This window comes from Mus caroli, chromosome 14, assembly GCF_900094665.2.
Source record: "Mus caroli chromosome 14, CAROLI_EIJ_v1.1, whole genome shotgun sequence".
NCBI classification, from domain to species: domain Eukaryota; kingdom Metazoa; phylum Chordata; class Mammalia; order Rodentia; family Muridae; genus Mus; species Mus caroli.
Window position 1 is genome coordinate 40855248 of NC_034583.1, and position 26995 is coordinate 40882242.

General features: G+C 34.9%; 1 protein-coding gene across 1 annotated transcript in view; it reads right to left on the reverse strand.

The window, feature by feature from the left end:
- Window positions 1-1560: 1560 nt before the first annotated feature.
- The window catches only part of Exoc5 (exocyst complex component 5), a 53083-nt gene continuing 27648 nt past the window's right edge, over window positions 1561-26995 (reverse strand). Inside the window, exons 8-18 of the mRNA XM_021181304.2 lie at window positions 26571-26615; window positions 26326-26466; window positions 25756-25838; window positions 24574-24783; window positions 23037-23184; window positions 12928-13036; window positions 9128-9248; window positions 7184-7270; window positions 5911-6019; window positions 5107-5322; window positions 1561-3981 (exon numbers count right to left, since the gene is read on the reverse strand). Coding sequence (XP_021036963.1) covers window positions 3793-3981; window positions 5107-5322; window positions 5911-6019; window positions 7184-7270; window positions 9128-9248; window positions 12928-13036; window positions 23037-23184; window positions 24574-24783; window positions 25756-25838; window positions 26326-26466; window positions 26571-26615 — 1458 coding nt within the window. The 3' untranslated portion in view covers window positions 1561-3792. The remainder of the gene's footprint in view (window positions 3982-5106; window positions 5323-5910; window positions 6020-7183; window positions 7271-9127; window positions 9249-12927; window positions 13037-23036; window positions 23185-24573; window positions 24784-25755; window positions 25839-26325; window positions 26467-26570; window positions 26616-26995) is intronic.

A 26995-nucleotide genomic window follows, 5' to 3' on the forward strand; every position in this document is an offset into this window, starting at 1 on the left:
CTTACCTGCTCTGTGCCTTAGGGTTTTCACCTTCCAAACAGAAATAGTAGCACTGAAATGATAGAGTTACTCTGGGATCAGAAATATATGCGAAGGACTTAGCACAGTACATGAAACTCAAGTCCAATAAATGTAGAACTAATTAATTACCTTGATTATACAATAAAATTTTAAATTGCTGTTTTTACTTCATGCAAAATTATTTGGCATGATATGCACTGATCTTTTTCCCAAAATATACAGTACATTATAGGACAAGTAGAGTAGTAAAGAAACTCAATGTCATTAAATGAAATTGATAAATCAGAGTGCTTTGTGTACCAAAGTCCCCATTAGCAATCAACGAGTGTCCAGGGGGCTTGTGAAAAACATTTCACACTCCTTAAAAATAAGTGGGCAATGACAGGATATTTTAGTATGAAAAAAACATGTTAATCAGGAGATATAAGATTTTCTAGCCACCAACCAGGCATGTACTTGAGTGACCCTTACTCTTGCACTAACAATTCAAGCCTTATGTGACTACTCTGAGGCGCAGTGGCATTTTAGAAACCGAGATCTCTTCATCTGGATGTATACTAATGTAGACACAGGCATCTCAAGGAAATCAGTAAATCCTCTACTTTGAATCAATGTATTGGCTGGTAATTATTTCACTGAGCATCAGTAAGATAGCATTCAGATAGTGAAGTATTTAGAAGGAAAGAAAATATAACACAAATTGCCTGCTTTAAACTAAATTTGAATTTAACCTCCTTTATCCTATGTTAGCAGCACTTTTTAAAGCAAGGAAGACCCTAGGGACTCCCAGCAATGGCACTCCTAAGTGAGGCCAGTAACTGTCATGGAATGGTTATACTCTATAAATCCATCCATGTGGTCATACTCTAAAAATCCATCCACTCAACTATTATCTAATAATTCTTGATAAGGGTTCATTATATACTCTATCGTCTTCAGTAATGGAGGGGCCAGTCTTCCTTCTTAGCCTATGGATAAAGACATGTCATGGTGCTCTTACTACTTTAACTAACATAAAAGATGATTGTCCTTCTGAGTCTATGTTCATTCAGCAGTCACATTAAGGCACCCAAGTTTAAGCTGGGCATGGTGGCGCACGCCTTTAATCCCAGCACTTGGGAGGCAGAGGCAGGCGAATTTCTGAGTTCGAGGCCGGCCTGGTTCACAAAGTGAGTTCCAGGACAGTCAGGCTACACAGAGAAACCCTGTCTCCAAAAACCAAAACAAACCAAAACAAACCAAAAAGACACCCAAGTTTAGACAAATAATTTTCAGTGTTTTGGAGGGGGACTTTTTAAACTAAATATTACACATAGTTCACCAAGAACTGTGGACGATTACAAGGTTCTTCTTTAGGCTTTGGTACAAGGTACTAGGCTCCATTATGTCCATTGTGTCTAACTGAAAATTTCCAGATATATATAAAAGCATCTTATCTACTGACAACCATTTTTGAGTTATAAATTCTGAACTAAATTTTATGATGCCCATACATAGTAATACTTAAAAAGTAAAATGCAAAGAATGAATACTAGTTTACACAATGCAACATTTTTATTTCCTTAAAGAAATAACTCATCTATTCTAGTTAGATTTCTAAATCTTGATTACAGTCACATTCTTTTCTACTAAAAAAGGGGGAGACCTAAGCTATGAAAAACAAGGAATATTTTAAAGTAAAAATTGTTTATAGAATTCATTATAGATGTCCTTAAAGTGTAAAATTAGGGTGAAATAAAAAATTAAAAAAAAAAAACAACTGCAGGGAATTTGTTTATTGAGCATGAAAGTTAACATGTCTAAATAAGGTATTCACTTTGAATTTTCTTTGTCCTGTCAGTGGACATAATGGAAAATATTGCACAGAACTCAAGCATGGAAATAATAATTAACAAAATATCTAAGCAACAAGTAACTGGTTTACATTTTAAAAATTAATCCAAACAAAATAATTTGAAGTGCTTCTCTGATTTGGAAGTCTTAAAATGTCATCTCATGTTTTATTTGATATTTTTCTTTTTCTTTTTTCTTTTTTTTTTTTTTTACAAATTGACACTGTACAAAGAGTTCAAATGGCCAGTAAAACTACTGCCTTAAACTGTTGGCTTTAAGTAACAGAGGTATAATTTGAGTTTACATCAGTACGTTCTAAGTGGCAACAGTACAAGCACAGAGCTTTGCTAGTATCGAGAACCTGTTCTGGCTCTCTCTTTTCTGAGGACAGCTATCTGGAAAGCCTCTAAACCTGCCACTATGTCCTGCAAAAGTGACAATGACAAAAGTTGGCCTGCTCATTGCCTGCCGCTTACCATCGTAACACTGGGCTAAACAGAAAGTGAGAATTCAGTCAACAGTAAGCTGTGCAGTGGTTAGCTCTGGACCTAGGCAGTTTGATAATGGTGATAACTATTCAGTCAGGTTCTCAGAAGAAAAACAGTTCCTCCAAATTAGACCAAAATCCTACACTGAAAGAAAAAAATGCGATGAACGAACTGAAGATTACAGTTTACCTGGTTCCTGGATGGCTATGAACTACACAACTTAGAATAATGGACAACATATAACCTAGTTTGTATTCTTAGAGTAAATTGATAGGTTTATGAGCAATGGCCTTTCTAAAGTTTTATTTGATATTTAAAATCTTGTCAGTGAATTATTATGTTGCCATATTAAGCCAATTCAATTAATAATCTTCAAGAAGTACTAATTTCAGAAATGCCTTGAGACTGGAGAATGAGAATGGAGAATGACAGACTCTACAGGTCTGAAAAGCAGGCTTTCAGTGCAAGCTTGCCTCCAAACTTGGAATATATACTATTCATTATCTAAAATTCTCAGTTCCTCTTAAAAATAGAAGACTCCTGCATGTTTAGCCATCCCATCTCATTCAAGATTAGTCTTAAGGGACTGACTGCACTGTTGCTAAACATGGTGTTATTTCTCATATACACCGTTTACACTATACATCAATTTTTTACTCCCTTAAGAGTATTAAAATAACAAATATGGTCCTTAAAAGTCTTCCACCTTAAGTTAAATATAAAATAAGGTAGTTTCATTAATTTCTTGCTAATTAATTGACTTAAAATCTATTTATCAAATAAAAAATAGTAAACTTTAAGTTTTACCCAGAAAGCAGATACATTCTGATCTGTTCCTAGTGTCTACTTAAAATGGTTCATCAACAGTTAGTTCAGCTCATGAGATTTTCCTTAGACCAGCACTGTTGCTGCCCTACAGGAAAAGCACATCACCACCTACACAAATGATGATCAACCGGGATCCTCTTGAGATGTGAGAAGTTCTTTAGGAAAACCTAATAGCTTGATTAATAACCACCAGCACTGAAAATTTCACTGGAAAACTGATAAATAAGAAATATAGTTTTACTGCACTTTGCCTATTTTTAATGCAAAAAGAGGAAGATAAGATTTCCAAGTGGAATATGTTAAAACCAAGAACCAGACACTGGTGAATTTCGTTCATTTTCTGACACCAACATTTTCTAGGATTATAACAGTCATGTAGGTTTATAGAATTTGAAATTTATAAATTAAACTATAGAATTCAACATAACAGGGAAAAGATAAAAAGCAAAATACAGCTAGAGGTGTCCAAATTTCAAATAAAATTCCAGGTAAGTATGGCTGCTGTTTTCTTCCAGTCATTCTTTCCCATAAAATATTGGCGGTGTCATAAGGAACCTCCTGTGCTTCCCATTACCGAGCGAGGCCTTCTGAGAAACCAATCCCTTTCCTTTGTAAATTCAGCTCAGCTGAAGTGTCGCGCTAGGCGGGCAGATCTATAGTCAGCACGAAGTTGTACAAAGGAGTGGAGTATGTTCTTGTCCAGAGTGGCAAGTTGTTCTCCCGAGCAGACTTGTTTTAAATTATCTGGAGCCACGACCAGGAGATTGCAAAGTGCATGCAGAGTATCAAAAAGATGTAATACCATTGGAATCTGAATGGAGAGAGGGAAAAAGGAAGCTCTGAACCACAGCAGTTTATTTTCCTATAGGCTTTGCAAAGTCTTCTCACATCTTGCTAGTAAGAACTTAATAATATGGGGGAAGTTGCCTCCTATGTTAGAATTTCTTAAAGCTTCTCAAGAGCTAAAACTCAAAGGTTTCCATAGCTAAAAGTTTTAACCATTAAAAAGATTCATATTGGGCTGGAGAGAGATGGCTCAGTGATTAAGAGCAATGACTGCTCTTCCGAAGGTCCAGAGTTCAAATCCCAGCAACCACATGGTGGTTCACAACCATCCGTAACGAGATCTGACGCCCTCTTCTGGTGTCTGAAGACAGCTACTGTGTACTTACATATAATAAATAAATAAATCTTTGGACCGGAGAAAGTGGAGCTGAAGCAAGCAGAAGTCCTGAGTTCAATTCCCAGCAACCACATAATGGCTCACAACCATCTGTACAGCTACAGTGTACTCATATACATAAAATAAATAAATCTTTAAACAAAAGATTCATATTACTCAATTTTTTCAATAATTTGTAACTTGGTACACTAGAACTAATTATCATTAGTATAACACCTTTAAAAATAATTTAAACAGGCCGGGCGTGGTGGCACACACCTTTAATCCCAGCACTCGGGAGGCAGAGGCAGGTGGATTTCTGAGTTCAAGGCCAGCCTGGTCTACAGAGTGAGTTCCAGGACAGCCTGGGCTACACAGAGAAACCCTGTCTCGAAAAACCAAAATAAATAAATAAATATGAATGAATAAATAAATAATAATAATTTAAACATTAGGGAAAACTGATTTCCGATAAACATACATGAAAAAGGAATACTATTTTCCTAATGTGTGACATAAACATCATTCATCATGGATGTTAAAAGGACTATCTCAATGGAATGTACTGAAATATGACCTTATCTAAAATGAAGTCCCAATGGGAAAAATGTTCATATTGAGATGTAACTGGAATAACACGCCTTTAGGTAGACTATAGTAAAGCTTTCTCCTAATGCTGCAGTGAAACCACACATTTCCAGTATAGGCTTTTAGTGGTATAGCCTCTGCTTCTGAGCTTACTTGCAAGCATAACTAATATTTGTTTATATGTACCTTGAAGTCTTTGGCACATTTTCTATACTCAGCCACGTCGCAAATTGCAAGCATGCCACCCATACAGCTATAGGAATATTGTTGAAGATGTTCATAAATAAGCCGATGAAAACGTACTCCAAGTTCCATCAGAACTGTGTCCACATTCTTCCCATCCATGGAATTTTTAATCTTCTCAACTTGTTTTCTTACATAAACACAAACTTTTACACATGCCTGTAAAAGTTTTTCTACAGTTATTACACAGATATGTAAATATAGTTTTCCAACGTCTAAGAATAAGAAAAAAACCAACACTTAAAGCACAACTATGTTGAAGGATATTTGCTCACACTGAACCCTAAGACTGTGAACTGGAAAAACCTGTTTCATATCATGGTGTGGCTCAGCCCTAGCACACACCTTTAACCCACGAGCTCTCTGTTTACTATTAAACAAGTAGTTGTGGTGTAGCTCATTCCCAGCAATCACCTTAAATCTAAGAATTTTTTGTAAATAAGAGCTAAATAAATAAAGTCAACAACAGGTAAGAGGTGGAGCAAACAGCCAGCTGACAGGGAGTGGACATAAGGAAGCAGGAAAGGCGGACATGGAGGTGAACGGAGTTAAACAGTGAAGAAGGAGAAGGAGCCTTGTCAGCTGAGGACGGAGGTCAGCTGGGTGCTTTCTGTGCCTCGCTGAGCTAGCAGGGTCTTCATTTGGTAAAACTGAACATTAGGTATTTTGTTTTTAAAAACAACCCAACAGGTGCACTAATGAGTGTACAAGAATGAAAAAAGAAGATAATAAATTAGTTCCACTCACATTAGTATACTGAATCAAAACATTGTTCTCATCTTCTGGCTTAAAATCTGTTTTCTTTTGTTCTGCAGCCAAGATATGCTTCATCTGTCCAATCATACAATTTAATGTCCTAAAGATTGAGAACACAATATATATGACTCACTTAACTCGCTCAATTTTACCTACGGATTATACTGAATTAAGTTAAATTATTTAATTGCCTATCATCACAAAACCACTTTGGAATTGACAAACTAGATTTTGGGGGAAAAAAGTCATTCTGTGACTTGATATCAACTTGATATTCTGGTTTTATCATCTTTCTCCTTTGAAAAGATCTTATAACCTAGCACTAATCATTTCCTTCACAACAAGGATCTTCTGAGGCAAACCCGTGCATAGGGAATACTTAGGAAGGTGGAAGGATAAACGGCTCAAAGAGAACGGCTGTGGAAGCTGGCACATTCAATCCCACAGTCAACAGGCAATCAGGAAGACAGTACTGAGATTCTAGCTGACAATACAGGCACTGGTTAAAAGGCACCAATAATATCTAACCTATGTGATTCCTCAATAGTGAGCAATCACTCAGCTTATGCAAATAAAAAGACTACACTAATTTAGAGTTAAGGAGCTGCATGACGGAGTGGTCAAAAGATAAGTTTCTTGTTAAATTAAAGAGACGGATCACATAATTAAGCACAACAATAATGAGGTCAAGTTACAAAATGATAGTAGGCCAATATAAGATGGTGGGATGTAGCGAATCCTTCACAACTGTGAGCTCTACTACTTTTCAATCAGTGTAAGAACATCATATTCTCAAACAGAAACCTGGAAAGTAATTATTTTCAGTCTAAGTTTTAAAATTCATTTAACATAAGTTACATTTACAAAACCAGTACAATTACTACAAAACTTCATAGATAAGGCTGAAGCCACTATGTGGAAATATAATCCTAAATACTACAAGTCTTTGTTGTTTCAGCAGCACTGATAAGTGCAGGGCTTCCCACATGCTAGCAATACTCTACCCCTGGTCTATATCCCCAGCTTGGCATCTCTGTTTTTAAAGGAATTTGTAGCTTGTACATGTTTGATGCAGATGAGTGGGGCTTAAAATCTGAATTTGATTTGAAATATATTTAAACATACTGATTTCCAGGGGAAAACATTCTCTTATAGATGAGAACAGTACATTAAAGAATCAACTCTAAAAACTCTGTTCATGCTGCTATGCAAATGTGATTCTACAAGTTTTAAAAAAGCAGGAAATAAAAAACAATTAACTTGCCTATCAATGCCAGTATCCAATTTCATCTCCATCTGCTCAATTATCTCTTTTTTCTTCTGGAGGCATTCAGATAACTTAGGAGAAGAGCTATTGTTTATTACAAAGGGGGAAAAAACAAACAAACCCTCCCATTAGTAGCCCATTTGACAAGTTTATAATTTGTATATTATGTATTCATATTTGTAAATAATACTAACACCTGTTATTTTCATTTGCTCATAAATCCAATAATTACAAAATAAATCATTACTTGCAATTATGTATATTAATATATTCAATTCATTCAAACTAGAAAAATTAACCCATTAAAAACCACGAAAAGACACACTTGTTATTCTGATCTCTAAGGAAATAGCACTTGACATAATCATGCAGCTTTGAATTTGAAACTAGTTTCCTGTGTATCTAATTATCTGATAGAATAGTAATAAAAGTCATGGGTATCACCAGACTCTTACAAATATAATAAATCCAACTAATAATGTGAACAGTAGAAAGTAAATCCAGTTACATTTAACTTTTTAAAATAAAACACACAAAACCTTCCGAATACTATTAAAATGTCCAAAAGCCTCAAAATATTAAAGAATAAACAACACTAAAACTCCTATGACTCTATGTTATGTGGCATAATAGTTCTTTTAAAAAGTAAATTAATAAGAACACTTTCTAAGCTAGGCTTGGTGGCTCATGTCTGTAATACCCACCTGAGTTACACAGAAAAACAGTAAACTTCCTTTCAAAGTCTGATTTGGGAATCACAAATGATCTTTGAACTTGTTTCTGGTCTAAACATGGCATAACACTGTTTATACAATCTATCAAACTCATTTATCTCAACATTTCCTGCATAGCTAACAGTGCTAAGAAAACAACTTCGTGAAATAATGAAATATGTTCATATGTATATAATTCTAATTTTCAAATGCCTTAAAAGTCCATATAAATTGATATGAAGATATGATCCAAATCCTAGTGCTTTATCAAAATATGTTCATTCATGTTTCCTGTAATCTTTACAAGTGTATCATGTCTACTGGTGTTCATGTGCATATATGTATTATAATATAATTACAATATTTGTCAATTCCCTTTCTTCCCTGAAAATCCTATATACCTCTCCTAGCCTCAGCCCTTATAAGAGAAGAAGAAAGGAAGGAAGAAAGGAGGGAGGGAGGAAAGAACTAACTAACTTATGACAGGACTGTCTCAGACTTGCCAGTTTCTGAATAATGACGTACTTATTATTTATTAAAACTTAGGCCTTAGCTGACTACCTCCTGATTAGCTTGCATAACTTAACCATTTATTCTAGTCCATGTTTACAATGTGGTCCATAACCTTCCTCTCAGTTCCAATACATCTGACTTCATTTGTGTCTGGCTGACCAATCTCCTGCCTATCTCCTTTCCCCAGAGGTCCTTCCTCTGCCTGAAACCCACCTTTCCTCTCCTGCCTCAACTATAGGCCATCAGCTCTTTATTAAACAAATCAGAAGAATGCCTTATGCAGGTGTGGAAGGACAGAGACAAACAAGCAAACATAAAACCGCTGTGTGAGATTGTGTCTTAGTTATCCAAGCTGACTTTGAAATCATTATGTTGACTAGACTGCCTCAAACATGAGATCCTCCTGCATATATCACCCTGCCTGTTATCTGCTTTGCCTTCCAAAGGATGCAAACAGCTGAGCTGCTCTAAGCTGGAAGGCCCTTTCCACATTAGATTTCAGATTTTGGTTCATGATAGTTAAAACTTTTCAAATATATCAAAATTAACAGCACAGTGAAAAGAGAGTTAAACAAGAATTCAAGAAAGAAAGAAAAGATTTTTATTTCAAACCTCCTGTCCTGTTTGATGCTTATATGCAGATGTATTATTTAAAAATAGTAATAAAAATATAGTAGTCATTGAATACCAATGAAAATATGACAATGCAACTAACCTTATTAGTGGCATTAGGTGATCATTAAACTGTTTGTCAAAAAGATGAAAAATAGTATTGGCCTGTTGTACAACATCCAAAAAATAGAGATTTGCATTCCTAGAATCTGATGATGGGATTCCTAAAATCGGAAGGCATAGGTAAGTAAGAACAACCTTTAAAAAAACTGAGCAAAAGAAAAAAAAAAAAAAAGACTTATATATACCACATGAATAAAATTAACTGTCACGTAATAAATCAGCAACAATTCTATAGATTAAACAGCTTAACGAGATTTATCCAAAGCTATTTTTATACATCAAAGTTAATCATCTTCATGATTTGTTTAGATAAAATGGAAAATGAATCAATTAACAACGTGCCTGGGCTCTACCTTCTCCTTCTGTCCCAAAACCTCCTACCACAACTACACACTGTGCTCATCATGTTCTCCACTCTGTCCTCAAAACTATTCAGACCCTCATCACCCAGAGACATGTTTCCACAACATCTCCTAATACTCTGTGCTTGTCAACAACATTCTGACACCAAAAGATGGAACTGAAACCCGCTCTAGATCCACTTCCTCCTTATAAAGAGAAATACCTGGACTCAAGGACCCTTCCTCTTTTTAGCTCGAGATGCCAATGTTTCTATCTAAAATTAAGAGAAGACTAAGAAAACCACCCACAGCTAATGATAATATATAACCTTACTGCCTAGAGTTCTTACCACCTAGAGTAGCTTTACAAATGGAAAACAAAGATGTTTTGTACAAAAAATACAATCGTTGGTAGGAAAATTAAAGGTGCCAACACAAACATACAATTAAAAAAAACTGAAGCACATGTAGAAAATACTAATCACCATAAAACATGGAAATTAAGGCAGTATTAGTGAATGTATTTAACTAATAATATGTAAAAAAATGGAAAACTATTTACTAACATACATAAAAACCTGTATATACATACAGGCTAGAAGCAATGTAAACTGTACGGAATAAGCTCCTTAGGAAAAAGGTACATTAATGAAAATTATTTTAAAATATATATGCATAGTGTGCTTTGACTTGGGACTTTACCTAAAGACAATAATTTCAGTAAAAAGAAAGGTCTACAATGCTGCTCCAGTATGTCTTATTACCTGGCAGAATTGTATGTGGTCATTAGGACAATGACCATGAACACTAACTGCATTGAACATGCTCATGGATATGAGAAATATTCCCTGTCCAAATGAAATTTTCCTAAACATTTCAAATACTGCTATTGAAATCAATAGGAAAGTTTCCATTCTAAATGAACAATAAATTCTTCATACCTTACTCCTTGTTATCTTGTAATGTCTAGTGAACAAATTGATTTTAGTTATGTATGTGTGTTAGTCAGAGGACAACATTCAAGAGTCAGTTATCTCCTTCCACCATGGGATCTGGATACTGAGCTCAAGTTGTCAGGCTTGGCAGCAAGTGCCTTTTACTGCTGAACCATTTTACTGGCCCTTATTCTTACTCATCATCTTATTCTGTAATCACATCTTAAAATATTTAAATTATTCTAATACAAATGACTATACTAAGTCATTTTCTACCAGCACAATTTAAATTCTTAATGTCAACAGTCTACTCTAAGTTAAAATTCACTAAAGACATGGTTGCTCATGAAGGGTAATAGAGCTAAGTTAGTGACTGGTCTATAGCTAAGTCTGGTTCAGTATTAAAGGTTTCTAGGCTGGTATTTTATACAGCCAATAGAAACTTTCTGAACTGTATATGCTTTCTACAGGCTAGAGTATAATGCTGGAGGGTAGGAGGGACTAAACAACTGAGATTCCTATATATTCCTAATATGCTGTTGTCTCTACTTAGATTATTCTTACTCCAAATATTCAGTTTACTCACCACTTTATTGAGTTCTCTGGTTCATGTGTCTTCTCAGAAGCCTTCTCTGACTACCCTTTCATAAAAAGCTTTTGGGAGGCTGGCGAGATGGCTCAGTGGGTAAAGGTGCCTGCTGCCAAGCCTGACCACCTGAGTTCGATCCCTGGAACAAACATGGTGGAAAAAGAGAACCAACTCCTGCAAGTTGTCCTCTGACCTCTACATGCGTGAACACACACAAAATAAATGATAAATAAGGAAAAAGAAAAAAATTCTGCCTGTAAATCCTTTACCCTGCCTCCCCGTTAGTATTTTCTATCCTTTATCTAGTTTTGTTTTCCTTTATTATACTTCCTAATCATTTGTCTATCATTTTTATGAGAACACAAACCCCATAACTAACCATCTAACAAGTATGTGCTAAATGAGTAAGTTCTGAGAAGAGACAGACATTAACAAATCAAATTCAACTCTGGGACAATGGAGAACCATGCTGCCTAAGAAGCACTACTGCATCTAAGGTGATCAGCACAACTGTCTCTGAAAAGGGGCCATCTTAGTTGAGGTCAGATTGAAAAGACAAATGTAAAGAGCTGAGGGGAAAGTTTTCTGCAATGGACAAATGCCACGTGCAAAAAGCCTAACAGGTAAACAATGAAGACCAGGGTTACTATTGGGCACAGTAGGAAATGCAGCATGGTGAGAAATCTGCAGAGGCACACTGTGGATCATATTGTTTTAAGTAGTTTGTTTTTATTCCCTCTAAGAGTAATAATCACTGAGGAGTCATCAGTAAGAAAATATCAATTAGGGCTGGCAAGATGGCTCAGCGGTTAAGAGCACTGACTGCTCTTCCAGAGGTCTTGAGTTCAATTCCCAGCAACCACATGGTGGCTCACAACCATCTGTAATGGGATCTGATGCCCTCTTCTGGTGTGTCTGAAGACAGCAACAGCATACTCATATGTATAAAATAAATAAACCTTTAAAAAAAAAAAGGAAGTAACAATTAAGCTGGCTATTGCATAGAAACTAGGGAAGGCAAGAATGAACACAGGAACCAGTTAGAAGATGACAATGCTCAAAGTGGGATTGTATCCGTAGAGATGAAACAAAGTAGATAAATTACATTTGGATGTATACCTACAGTGTTTGCTAATTAACTTGCTATTAGCAATGAAAACAGGAAGGTTAAAGCAGTTTCTGGGTTTGGTAACTAACAACTTCCTTAAAAACCTAAGAGAAGATCACTGTTGGAGGAATACATTTCTTTGTTTTATTATTTTAGGCTACTCAAAAATCACTATATAGTCTAGGCTGGCCTCAAACTCATAGTGACCCCTGCCTTGGCATCCTGCATGCTGGGATTACAGGCGTGAACCACCATGCCTGGCTAAAGAATTTCATTTTTAAAATGTTAAATCTGAGATTCCCCACTTAACAGGTTACAGGGTCAGGTTATCAACTATGTTAAGGAGATTGGAAGTCAGGGAATATGCTGTTATTATACTATAGGTACAAAGTAGTAAACCCAAAAGAATGAAACTGAAAACTTTAATATAAATGTACTCCTTTCCAGATTTATTTTTGAATAGTTTTCTCTCTAAACTTCATTACTCAATTCCTAAGCAGAATTATTCTTACTTCTATTTATGCTCCTTGACATTTTATAGCATAGACAATTGTTATAAATTCTGCCAATATATTGTGCTGAGTTAAGTAATCTATGGCCTTTCTTTACTGGATGTAAACAATATGTAAAAATTAAGCCTAATTAATTTCTAGCACCCTGAACACCCTATTATTAGAGAAGCGCAAAATACATTGTGTTGAACTGAATTCATCACACAAAAGTCACAAATAAAACAGTATTTTGAATATTGTTCAATCAAGCAGAACTAAAAGAGTTTAACAAAAAGTGTAATAGACATATACTTACCAGCAAGCCCCGTTTCTAAAGCATAATCAATATGCTCAATACATAAAAATTCCACAAGAATGGTAAAAATTCTAAAGGCATTCCTTGGTAAATCAGAAGGATCAGAAAGCTTTAAAAATAAGCAAAAACAGTATTACTCTTCAAGTCTACATTTAAAAAACCCCAACTTTTAATAAAGCCATCGTTTTGTATAGAACACTATTTCAGGTAACATAATGTGACTGTTCCTATCTCACTGTCCATACAATTATAATCAGCCCTCTAGACTGTTTGTAACTCTCCTGACCTAGAGCAGTGTTTTTTCAAATCTAGATTGTAATCTTTGAGTAAAACCCAATTATATTTTCAAAAAACACACATATGTATATGTGTACACTCTGATAACAATGTGGGATGCATTTTGAATTGCCAGGATCACAGTCAAAGAAATTTGAGAACCTCTAACTAACTTAGGCTGTTCTAGTAAAACTCTAAACAAAACAAAACAAAACAAAACAAAACATACTTGTGGAATTAGGCTATGAAATCAATTAATATACATAGTAATAAAAATATAACAAGATCAAATTTAACTTATCATATCCTGGTGGAGTAAGTCTTTAGAAGGTTATTCAATTTCACCAAGTCGTAATATCCTCATATTAGATAAACTAACATTAACAGCATTTCTCCTTAATCTTAAGGCTGAAATAAAATAGGAAAATTGCAAACTTAATTTACACCAAGCTCACACTTTTTACTTTGGTGTTGCTACCATTAGACTATTTAAAGAAATGTTAGCAGTTATGCTGAGAAAAGTGAACGCTTCTTAAAAAGTATTAACTGTGTTCTATATAATTTATGAACTGCTTTCTGTCTCTGCCAAAACTACTTACAGTATTACTCCAACTTTCAAGGTAATACTGTTGGACTTCTTGGATTTTGAAATATTTACAAATTTATAATGAGGTCAAGTTTAATAATAAAGTTTATTTATGTTTTATGAACACCTTATACAAATAGCATAAGGACAACTTAATATAGTATTTTTTACTAAACTTTAAGGCCATAAGTAGAACTTTCCAATGTCCTGTACTAGTGGTCAAAAATTTTTTATTTTGGAGCATGAAGATTCTTAAGTTTCAAATTAAGGACACTAAATTCTAATGTAACAATATAAGCCTGATGTTTAAAGTACATTTATAAAGAATTTCATATACCATTTTAAAACCCCAGTGATTATACATTCCCACTTGTAAGGATTTCTTAAACACTACTCCAACCATTAATTCTTACCAATCTCTCTATTCTTTTTCTTTTGTTTTTGATGTTCAACAGATACTGTTACCTTCATCATAAATTATAAAAACCAAGCCTAAGTTTTTACCTTTCTCCTCCTTATATCCCCAAATCCATGCATAACATATAGAAGAGATAAACAGAAAACTGATTTAAAAAAAAAAGTATAGAAGATATCAAAGAATAAGGCCTGACATTTACAGAATGTGAATATACAACTCTCTCATGTATAGAAAACCTTAATCAGGCTGTATCTTATAATATAAATCATCTCAATAAATTTAAAAGGGATTGGCATTATGATGCAAAGTTTTTCCACTGACTACAATGGAATAAAATCCAAAATCATTAACAGAAGGCATCTAGTATGTCTCCAAATGTTTGGCAACCAAATAACACAATTCTTTATCATATTAGGGCCAGAAAAAAAATCAAAGAGAAATTAAAGAATATTTTGAAATGAATTAAAACATATTAAACAACTCAGTTTTCAATTAACACAGTACTTAAGAGAGAAATGTAGTTAAATGCACACACTGGAAAAGATCAGCACACTCAGCTTTTACCTAAAGACCAAACCAAGACAAAAACAACCAGGAAAGGGACAAATAACACCTAAGCAAGTTGAAGGAAGGAAACAATAAAGAGCAAAAATCAGGGAAACCCAAAGGGTTGAGGGACTAATGAAACAAAAAAGTGGTTCTCGGTAAAATCAATACACCTTGGGGGCTGGAGAGATGATTCAGTGGTTAAGAGCACTGACTGTTCTTCCTGGAGGTCCTGAGTTCAATTTCCGGCAACCACGTGGTGACTCACAACCATCTGTAATGGGGTCCAATGCCCTGATCTGGTGTGTCTGAAGACAGTGACAGTGTACTCACATATAACAATAGTGTACACATTTATAAAATAAATAAATCTTTTTTCATTTGTTCAGAAAAAAATCTGTGAAACAAATTTCTGATATTGGGGATAAAATAGCTAATTATTACTATAGCTTCCACAAAAACTGGTAAGACAGTAAGAAAGTGTCATAACTTTATTCAAATAAGTGCAACTTCTGTAAAATATGAAAGTCTTTAAAAGATATAAACTAGGTGATCAGAGTGGTGTACACCTTTAACACCAGCACTTAGGAGGCGGAGGAAGGTGGATGCATCTTGGGAGTTGAGGTCAGCCTGGTCTACATCGTGAAACCCTGTCTGAAAGACAGACAAATAGACAGACAGACAGACAGACAAAACTGCCAAAGCTCACTTACAATTAGATTACCTGAACGTTTCTGTATATAATAAATAAGCTGAATTTTTAGTTTAAAATCCTTACAAAGAAAACCACATGCTCAAATCACTTCCCTGGTGAGTTACAGCAAACATGTAAGACAGAAGGGCCATCGTCTACACTCACAAACAACTGAAAGGGGAACATGCGTACTCTGCTTCCCATCCTGTGGGTATAGCATTATTTTCATCACCACAACATGACAAAGACATCAAAGGCGAACAGTATTCATAGACACTTTTGCAAAATATTTGTAACAAAATTTAGCATACATCGGCCAGCAAGACTGCTCAGAGCTGAACAAGCTCACTGCCAAGTCTGATAAAATATTTAACTCCTTGGACCTACTTTGAAGATAGAGAGAACCAACTTCCTTAAGTTTTCCTCTGACCTCCAAAATGCATGCCCACAAATTATAAATAAATGCAGTTTTTAAAAAGTTTTGTTTTGTCTTTTAAATTTAACAACCCTTAACATCTGAAATATCAGTTAGCATGATTCTCCCAAAAGAATAAAGAGAAAGCATATACCAAACTGTAACATGAAATCCTTTGTTTTATTTTGTTGCTTTGCTTACTGTGTGATATAGCATCTCCTGTGGCCAAACCTGGTTTCAATCAAACTTTGCATATGTGGGAAAGCTATACTCAAGATCTCACTTTCCAAGTACTAGGATCAAATAATATCTAAACTTAATACTACACTTAAAAAAACTAGTATAAAAGACTTTGCTAAAACTAAAAGGCATTATTTATAAAAAAAAAAAAAAACCTATAGTCAGCATCATACTTAGAGATCAAAAACTACATGCTGTACCCTGAAGGAAAGGTATAAAGACGAGTGTTTGTTCTCTGTACTCCTATTTCATACTATACTAGAAGCCTGGCCAGAGCAACAGGACACAAGAACAAAATAAAAGTCATCTTTTATTTTATAATAAAAAATATGTATCAGTTCTTCCCAAATAGAATTATAGATTCACTATCATTCCAATCAAAACCAGACTTTTCTCTCCTAGAAACCAATAAGCTGTTAGACTTGCATGAAATACAAGATGAGACCCATGGCATCAGAGGGAGTCCACTCCTAACACTATTCAAGATAATCTGCTAGACTTTCAGACAGGAGTCCAGCATGAGTGTCAGGAGACAGTCTTTACCCAGCAGCTGATGGAAACTAATGCAGAGTCAGTGTATATTCTTTGAAATTTTCTACTAATGTTTATATTAATGGATTGGCATTCAAAATGTAGAAATAATATATGCATATAAACAAACTACATTTCCCTCAGTTTATGGAGGAATTAAATACTTGATTCTAGTAGTGCTCCACCGTAAAACTGTAAGATTCATCACCAGGTCTTTATGATGATTAGATAAGTTAATATGTAACATTTCAAGTGGTTAGATTAGTTAGCAGAACATGCTATCAAGTACAGTACCAAGCAAAGCCTCACCGCTACTGCCGAAAGCCAGTCTCTATAGATGGAGCCTCTGGACTGGCTAAGCAGAAACCTACAACAATACAGACTTGAGCTCAGGTCCACACCACTGCCAACTGCAGCTGAGTCCTTGAATAAACGTCTAAGATAATGAATGTCAGGTCCTTCAGCCACAAGTCTCAGGTACAGGTCAACTTAGGTTCAGTAATGGCAACCAAGAGTTTTTATCATGCTACTATAGACCTAAACAACACAATTCGTACAAAGATTTTATCTGCTAAAAGGAGGAAAGGAAATTAAGTATACAAGTTTTCCTTGGAACTGAATGCCAGGCCTACTATGGTAAGAGTTAATATGAGACACAACCCAATAGGCCTTCTCTTGAGCCCAGTGCCCACAGTTGGAGCCTTTATAACTGTGCGTACAAGGCAGAAATGACAGTCTGAGTGGGCCAGGCATAAGCACCTCCAGATCTTTAGAGGTCAGAGGCTACAAACAGACCACAGCACTGGGCAGACCAGTGTAAGCCTTTGTCTTATCCCTGTACTATACTCATTTTGATAGACTATGAACTCTGGGTAAGATCAAGTATTATGATTGCTGTGACATCAAACACAGATAACTTCATTTGGAGAGAGAAGAAAGTGATGAATGCAAGTTATTACTTTGGAAGTATGGAGCAGGCCTCCCAGAGCAAGGCTGTGGAGTGCTAAGAAAGAACCCTGCAGTGCTGAACACAGACCAGTAACTGTGGAAACAGCTTTCGGATCACTAATACGCCCACCCTGGCTCAGGAGAAAGAAGCATAAACAGCATGGCCTACCTTTCTAAGGAGCTCCTAATGTCTAGGTCTTTCCTGCTATCCTGTCAATGTCAGCTTTAAAGGATGATTATGGACTTATGACAGACTTGGGCTTTGAGGCACTCTCTACTGTTGAAATGACAGGTAGGGAACCAGAGAGTTGGTTAAAAAAAAAAAAAAATCTCTATTTAGGGTGCCATCTAGTGTTAAAACAGGGACAGTGACAATGGTCTTAGTGAAAATAATAAACAGATTATTCTGGAAGAATGAATATACATAGACAAAGGCAAATTACTACACTGGTAATTAACACCTAATCTTTCAACATGTAGACACTGCTGTAGGTCAATAAGCATCCCGAGTTCCCAGGAACCCAATAATGAACAAAAGTAAGGCACCAGAACCATAGAAAACTCAAAAGCAGATGGTTTAAAGAAATTCTAGAAACCACAAGAAAACATATGCAAATAATTCTGCAATTTGCCAAAGAAAGTTGCAATAATTTAAAAAAACAAAAACAAAAAGAAATCCTGAAGTTAAAAGAATAGTAAATAGAATGAAAAAGTAATCGAAATATAAACAGCAGAAAGAAGTTGAAGAATCAGCCACCCCTCCCCCCAAAACAGATAGGGAGAAGAAAAAAGTAATCAGAATATCTAAAGCATACAGAACTGTAGGAAAGCATTAAAAGAGTTAATACTTGGGCTATAGATCAATGCAAGGATAGGAAAGTAAGAGGTGGCGCACGCCTTTAATCTCAGCACTTGGGAGGCAGAGGCAGGTGGATTTCTGAGTCTGAGGTCAGCCTGGTCTACAGAGTGAGTTCTAGGACAGCCAGGGCTACACAGAGAAACCCTGTCTCAAAAGAAAAAAAAAAAAAGAATAGAGAATTTATACTACAAAGAGCCATAACCAAATTTCAAAGGTTAAAGAAAAGATTCTAAAAGCAAAACAACAACAAACAAACAAACAAACAAAACAAAAAAGGAACCAACAGCAGATAACGAGATTGAGAGTATGCATCTGTCTTTAGAAGCAAACTGTGGCTTCTTCGGTTCCCTTCCAGTAGTATGTATCTCAGTCTTTTACAAAACAAAACAACACAACCCAAAACAAAACTCTGTCATTCAATTGCAGAGTGGCAGAAACTTGATACCCACACATTGAAGGGAGAAACAAGAACACAAAAGCAGCCCAACAACCAAAACCTGCCAATACAGGAATACTGTACTCAGCAAAACTAGCTTTTAGAAACAGAGGCAAGACATTTTCAGACAAATGCTGAGAATATTTATCACTCTTGCATTTCTCTTACAAACAAAACAAAAAACAACCCCAAAACAGATGTTTAAAGGGAGTTCGCCAAACTAGAAAAATGAGATGCTAACTAGATGAAAACATCTAAAGGTACTAAACTCCCTGAGAAGAACTGACACTACAAATAAATTCCAGAAAGCTTTAATACTATAAACATAGTACATTAAAAAAAGTATAACACTTTCATAAAATCTAAAATACAAGAGTAATAACTACACTAAAAGTGAAACGGGACATTAAAAAATTGAAAATGTAGAGAGAATTGGAATGCAGTAGAAAAGTTTTTATTATTCTTTCTTTTTTTGCTCCTATCCTATAGTAGTTAAATTGTTTAAAACAGCTTGTTATAATTGAAAGTTGTTTGAATAACATCATAACTATAAAATATAGATCTATTAATATACACTAGTAGATAAAAATCATTTAATTACAAAGAAAAACTGTAAAAGGGAGAAAGAAACTAAAAAAAAAAGGCAAAGAAAACAAAACAAAAATAACAAACAAGCAAAAAAATTGGCAGTAGTAAAATCTTACCAATCAATGATTATACTAAATGTAAATGGACTAAATTCTCTTCGTGGCTGAGTAGAATCAAGGACTCAACTATATACTACTTATATAAACAAAAGACCCATTTCACCTCTAAAGACAACTGTATACTATAGAAAGAAAAGGAGAGGATATTATAGAATTGAAATCCAAATGAAAAGCAGGAATCATTTAAATCAAATAAAAGCTAAAAAGTGACAAAGATAAGTCATTATATAATGATAGAACTAATTCAACAAAAGGAACTAACAACTAAAATTACCTAATATTAGAACAATCAAATATGCAAACATTAACAAGTTTAAAGGGAAAGATATGTTCCAATACAATAAGGTCCCTTAGAGGGGCATATATATTCTCAACAGCAAATGGAACATTTTTCATTATAGATGATAGGAGACATAAAACAAATTTGAATAAATTCTTAAAAGTTGAGTATTTTCCTAAATAAACTAAATTAGTAATTAGAAAAATCTTTGGAAATTATATAAATGCATGGAAATTAAACAACTACATCAGCAAAAATCAATAAAGAAGGAATTTTTTCTTGATATACATGATAATGGAAATAACCAGTATCTTGTGGATGAAGCAGTTCTGGCAAGAAGTTTACAGAGACAAATAACTATGTTTTTAAAAGCAGACTTAAATCTCAGCAAATACAGCTACAACACAATTACTGCACCTTAGGCTCAGGGATGGTTATGGAAGAGGAGAAAAAGATTACAAGAGCAAGAGGAACATGGACTTTTAAAAATGTACCATTTCACATTTAGTTATTACTACTTTTGATTTTCAGATTTCAAGTTTGCTATGAGAGTATGTCTCCTAGAAATGTCAGAAGCTACATTCATAAGTCCACCAACAACACATGAGCTGAACAAGGACAACAAAAGATATGCTAACATGGGATAGGGGGAGAACTGGAGGCTTCAGCCCTATACAAAGGACTACAGGCAACTAAGGAGTGCTGAGGACAGGGAAACAACTTTCCCCAAGGAACAGCATGTCAATTTGGTTATGAAAACACACATACAAGTAACATTATACAGACTGAGAAGGTTGTAGTCATGAATTTAAGAATATAACAATAATAAAAAGAGGCTATAAATTTAAAAGAGTAAAGAAAGGTGAAGAAAGGGGATGGAGAATAATGTAATTACATTATAATCTCAAAATAAATAGACGAACAACTAAAACAAATAGACTAAGAGCTAGGTATGATCATGAACAGTGTTAATCCCAACACTCTGGAAGCAGAGGCTCTTTATCGATTCCAGGCCAGCTTGGTCAACATAGGGACATAGTGAATTCCAGGCCAACCGGGGCTACAGAGTAAGACCCTTTCAGAAAAAGGAAAAACAAAAATTTCTATATTAAGTAAATCAAAGATGAAAAAGTATACATTATAATGAAAACTATAAAAATGCAAAGGATTACAGATTATCATGAATAAAGATATGTCAACGATTTTTCTAGAAGAAATGGGTCAATTCCAGGACACATACCTTACCATAAAGGAGCAAAAAACCTAAACTGATCAGGAATGAGTACTAAGCTGGCAGAACAGCGTGCATGGCAGTTATGGAAGCAATCAACTAGGTTTTAATGGGATCTGAAGCTTGTTCCACATGAGTGAGTTCAGGCCTAGTACTGTGAACTTGGTCAAAGGCCATGGCCAAGGTAACAGACCCTAATGGTGAACCTACTGCTTCTATGTGGCTAAATGGACACATTATCAAGCTACCCACTAAAGAGTTACATTATATACATAGATTGGTGTTGCCCCAGGTTTGGCCACAGGAAGTTTCTTTTTGATCTGACAAAAATGTTAAGACAAATTAGAGAAAGTATGCAGGTACCTACTATCACTAATCTCAGACAAAAACGAACTCAAATTAAAGTCTTAAATATAACCACTAAAATTATGAAAATACAAAAAAAGATAGTGAAAATGCTTTATAACATTGGAATGGATAAAAGCTTCTTGACTGAAACCCCCCAAAGCAAAGGAAACAAAAGTAAAAGCAGACAAGATTACACTAAACTATAAAGCTTCTACACAGTACAGGAAACAGCAAAGAATGAAAGAAAACTTACAGAATAAGGAGAAAATATGTACAATTATAAAATCTAATAATCATAGGTTCATATGAAGAATATATAAGGCACTAACACAGTGAAAACAACCATTTTACTTCAGTTAGGAAGGCAAAAAGACAAAAGGTAACATGCTGGTGGGGATATGGAAAAAAGAGAACATTTTTACACTGCTGGTGGGAATGTAAACAGCTGTTGTGAAAAATGGTGTAGAGAGAGGTTCCTCAAAAAGTTAAAAAGAGGGGCTGGAGAGATGACTCAGTGGTTAAGAGCATTGACTGCTCTTCCACAGGTCCTGAGTTCAATTCTTAGCAACCACATGGTGACTCACCAACCCTCTGTAATGGGATCCGATGCCCTCTACTGGTGTGTTTGAAGACAGCTACAGTGTACTCATATAAATAACATAAATAAATAAATCTTTAAAAAAAAAAAAAAAAAGTTAAGAGGCAGGCAGATTTGTGAGTTTGAGGCCAGCCTGGTCTACAGAGTGAGTTCCAGGACAGCCAAGGCTACACAGAGAAACCCTGTCTCAAAAAAACAAACAAAAAAAACCAAAACAAAACAAAAAAAAGTTAAAAAGTGGGACCCAATAGTCCCGCTACTTGGAATACAAAAAAGGAAAAGAAATTTACTTGTTTAAAGAGGGCTCTGCATTCCAATTTTATTGCAACAATATTCACAATAGTCAAAAGACAGAATCAATTTAAGAATCCATTAAATAGTGGATAAAGAAAATATGGTATATACACACATAAAGGAACAGTTTTCAGCCATGAAAAGCCATTAAAATCCTTTTGTTTGCACAATGGGGAAGGAACTGGAAGACATGTTAAGTGAGATAAGCGAGTCTCAGAACAACAAATACTGCATGATCTTGCTCATATGCCAAATCTAAAGAAGAGAATTTCATGGTCAGTAGAACACGGTCAGTAGAGGCTCAGGAAGGACTGGGAAGAGACTGAGAGAATGAGGAAAGGCTGCAGAACAGTACTGTTAATTAGGGAAGAGAAATGACTATGGTGGTTTACTGTTCCAGTAGGATGACAACAGATTAACAATGTTCTATAGACTTTTAAATGCTACAAGTCCTTTTAGGTTTTAAATGTTTTTACCACAAAGAAACGATGAATGTTTGAGAATACATATACTCATCCTGATTAGAACATTACTTATATAATTTTATCAAAACTTCATATGGTACCTATAAGTATATGCAATTTGTATAAACCGTATTAATTAAAAATCTATATTAAAAATTAGTTGGTCCTAATTTTTTCCATAAATGAAGTAAAACTTGAATTATACAACTATATCTTAAAATTAATTTATTATTCTTACCCTATGACATCTTTCAAAGGCTTGTTTGGTTTCTTGTAAAAGATTAACTACCACTTCTTGAGATAGGAAAGTTTCCCCATGTGTATCAATACTTGGCCCCAGTGGTAAGTTGGTACGTTGTCTAATCCTTTCTTTCAAATCTTGAATACTAGTACACCATAAAAACAAATGAAAAAAGTGGTTACTACATTTAGATTTTTAACTGCAAATTCTCTCAGCCTTAGCATACATCAACAAAAAAGAAAAAGCCAAAACCCAAAATGAACCAATAACCAAGAGACTGAAATTCTAATTACAAGTATTAGCTTTTAAATGACTTTGATCAAAAAAGGGTAAATTTGGAGTTCTCATCTTTGCTGAGTATGTGCACAAGTATGTCTGGGTGCATGTAAGCCAGATGATGATGTCAGGAATCTTGCTTGGTCATTCTTCACCACCATTTGTTAGTCAGGGTCTTTCATTGCCCCTGGAGCAAGGCTGGCAGTCAGTAAACCCTATAGATCCTTCTTCCTGCTCCCTGCTCCCTGCTCCCAATGCTCACATTGCTCATGCCTTCACTCTATTAAACTACATTTATTAACTATACCTGAGCTTTTCTTAGTGACTAAGGATCACTTGGAACATTTACTATGTAGGTATCTCTTGGTTAAACTACTTTTGCTATGAACTCCTTTTTTAAGTCTTATGATTACTCTTTAGGTTTTAGCTTTTTGAAATAAAAAATTTTGATTTGGCATAAGAACTCAGGAACTTTTTATAGTTTATTAGATATGTATGCATGCATGCAGGTACACAAGGGTCAGAGGGCACCTTTTCAGAGTCTATTCTCCTACCGTGGATTCTGGGAATGGAATTTGGATTATAAAGCCTCACAGGAAGTAGTTTTACCAGCTGAGCCATGTCACCAACTTAAGACTTTCAATGCCATTAAGATCTTACAATAATACAAATAAACAAATATTATTGTACCCTCTAATCATAACAAGAAAGGCCTGGGTGTGCAAGTGTGGACTCTACTTTCCACAAGGCACCACAGAGGCCAGTCCTCCTCCTAGAATCTACTGGGTCCCAATCGGGAGACAATCTGGACAACTAAATGTCACCAACTTTACAGCAAACTCTTTTCTTCTTATAAGCAAATTATGAGACTTTAAAACATAATTTAATAGTTTTATGTATAAATGACAAAAACAAAAACACAAAACAGCTCAATTCAGGGCTGCCTAAAGTGTAAAGTAGCTCCTCTTTCTTCACGGTTTCAATACAAATGATGGAAATCTTAGTTAATAACTTGGCATAACTTACTCAGTGAAGTAACGGAAACCACACAATTCCTTATATTACAAGTACTCTCTATATTATTTTGATTGAGAAGTATTTAATTTACATTTTAATCATGTTTTTGGGCCATTTCAGCATGTGATCCAAGAAAGGGTTTTGGCCAATAGCACATATAATATGAAGAGCTATTCACAGGAAATCTTAATGACAGCTAATATGTACTAAGTTTGCCCAAACTGAATTTTTAGAAACCTACCCTCCTGTGCCAATGGATCTCTTTTGGTGGTTTTTTGAATCATAATAGCGCTGTAGGATCATAGCACTTCTGCTTTTCAAATATCCAATCTCCACTTCAATATAGTTCTCCAGATAGGAAATGAAAATGGATTTGATAAGCTTAGACAAGAAAGTCTGTTTATCAGTACCTAAGTTAAACTCCATCAATTTGCTGGAAAGACCGGTGGTTCTTTTCATAGAAAACAGAGAGAAAAAGATGTATATTTTAGATACAACAATAACATTAAAGATCATATATATTTATAAAGGTACTTTAATGGTTTATATCAAACCATCATTTTTTAAATATTGGGAGATTACTTAGGATATAGAAAACAGCTTACAAAGTTATATATGAAAATTACAAATAACATTATATATAGTCTGTAAAACTGTCATTAAGTGGTAGAAATGACCTAGGAAAAAAGACAGTGAAACAATGTAGAAATGGCAAGAGTGGAGAGCAGCCTAATGTACACTCTAAAGTCTTCATCTACAAGGTACCCAAAGGGTATGACAAATTCTACTGTGTGTTCATCATTTCTGTCTTTGTCAGTGTGGATGCTTGAGGATGCTGAGACAGTATTGATGCTGTTATTAAGGGGAACTTTCTCCCAAAACAAAGTGGCTGCAGATAAATGTAACTGTCTTAATTCTTTTTTTGTTTGTTTGTTTGTTTGTTTTTTTCAAGACAGGGTTTCTCTGTATAGCCCTGGCTGTCCTGGAACTCACTTTGTAGACCAGGCTGTCCTCAAACTCAGAAATAACTGTCCTAATTCTTAAAAGTAAACTCCACCAACAAAACTCGTACAAAAACTAGCTCAGAAATTAGAAACAAAATTCTGAAGTCAGTTTACGCAAGGTCTTTTGTTAGTTCAATAAAAATTCTGCTTGCATTCAACTCCAGTCTATTCAAGGATGCATTTAATACTAAAAGGCACACTATTATCTGACAAAATACTTAAATACTTTCCATTTTCTATTTTAATTTAAAGAAGATAGAGAAAAATCTGAAATGTACTTCAGAAGGTATGCTATGCAAGCGGTGAACCTCAGGGAGTTTCTAGTCAGCCTGATCTACACAGTGTGCTTCAGGCTAGCTAGGTACAGTGAGATTCTGTCTCCAAAAAGGTAATAAAAAAGTAATGAGATAATAATATACCTTGTATACAGATCATAGAGACTTTTAAGATACTGCTCAGCATCCGATTTCCTACATTCTTCTAACTGATCCTTCACAAAACTCTGAAAGAGAAAACATTTGGTTAAGCAAATATTAAATTGTATTAATTTCTCAGGATCATTATGTTAAACAAATAAACCAAATGTCAAAGCACAAATAGCACAATCTTTCTTGTCTGTGAAGCCTAGAGATAAGATTACATGAGTATGTTGTATGTAAGTCATAACACTAGCAAGAAGATAGAGGGGGAAGAGACCTTAGGGGAGGTGAGAAACTGAGAGGGTGAGAGAATACATGTGGCATGGAGTTGTAGAGGGCTGCAGAGCCAGTTCCTGGCACCCACATCAGGTGGCTCACAATCAGCTCCAAGGGGATCTAACACATCTGGTTTCTGTGGGTGCCTGCATTCCTCATGTATGAATACACACAAAACAAACAAAAAAATTTAAAATAATAAATATAAAATTAAAAAATCTTGTAGGAACACACACACACACAAACACAAACACAGCCCTAAAAACTATTTAATTCATTAGTGTTTAAAGTTACCTGTAGTTTGATTTCAAACACATTCTGAATAAGCTTAGCCAGTACTGCTTCTGGATTACTAAAGATATCTCCAACTTGCTTGTTCACTCGCTGACAGAGTATTGCTGCATCTTCAAATATGTCATTTCTCAAGTAAGCACCCTAAACAACAGAGTTATTTTACATTGCCAATGTGTTATTTTTAAATGGCTTCAAAATACAAATTAGTATAAAATAAAGTGTAATAAAGTATACTGTAAAATTACCTCCTGGCACTGCTTTATATAAACATCAATACAATGGGAATAACCCTATAAAGAAGAAACAATGTTATCATTGTCTGTTTCTACTATAATAAGAATCACAACAAAAGTGCTATATATGTAGTTAAACTATGCCTTGTATCCCAGTGGATGAACAACAACCATTAGACATAAATAAAATAAATGCTAGAGAACAATCCAGCAACTTAATATATGTATCTTGTCCTATTTTCCATGATTAAATTAAAAGGAATTTTCAGTGAGATTTTTCTTTCCAGTGTAGATTCCAGGAAGACAGCTCCATAATCCACGTATCTGTCTTCCGCACCCAAGATATCCCAGATTCCTACTCACAGTGCATCTAGTCTTCCCTCCTTATCTTCCAACAGATATTTACAGTCAGGTTTTCTTTCTACTTACAAGTATTT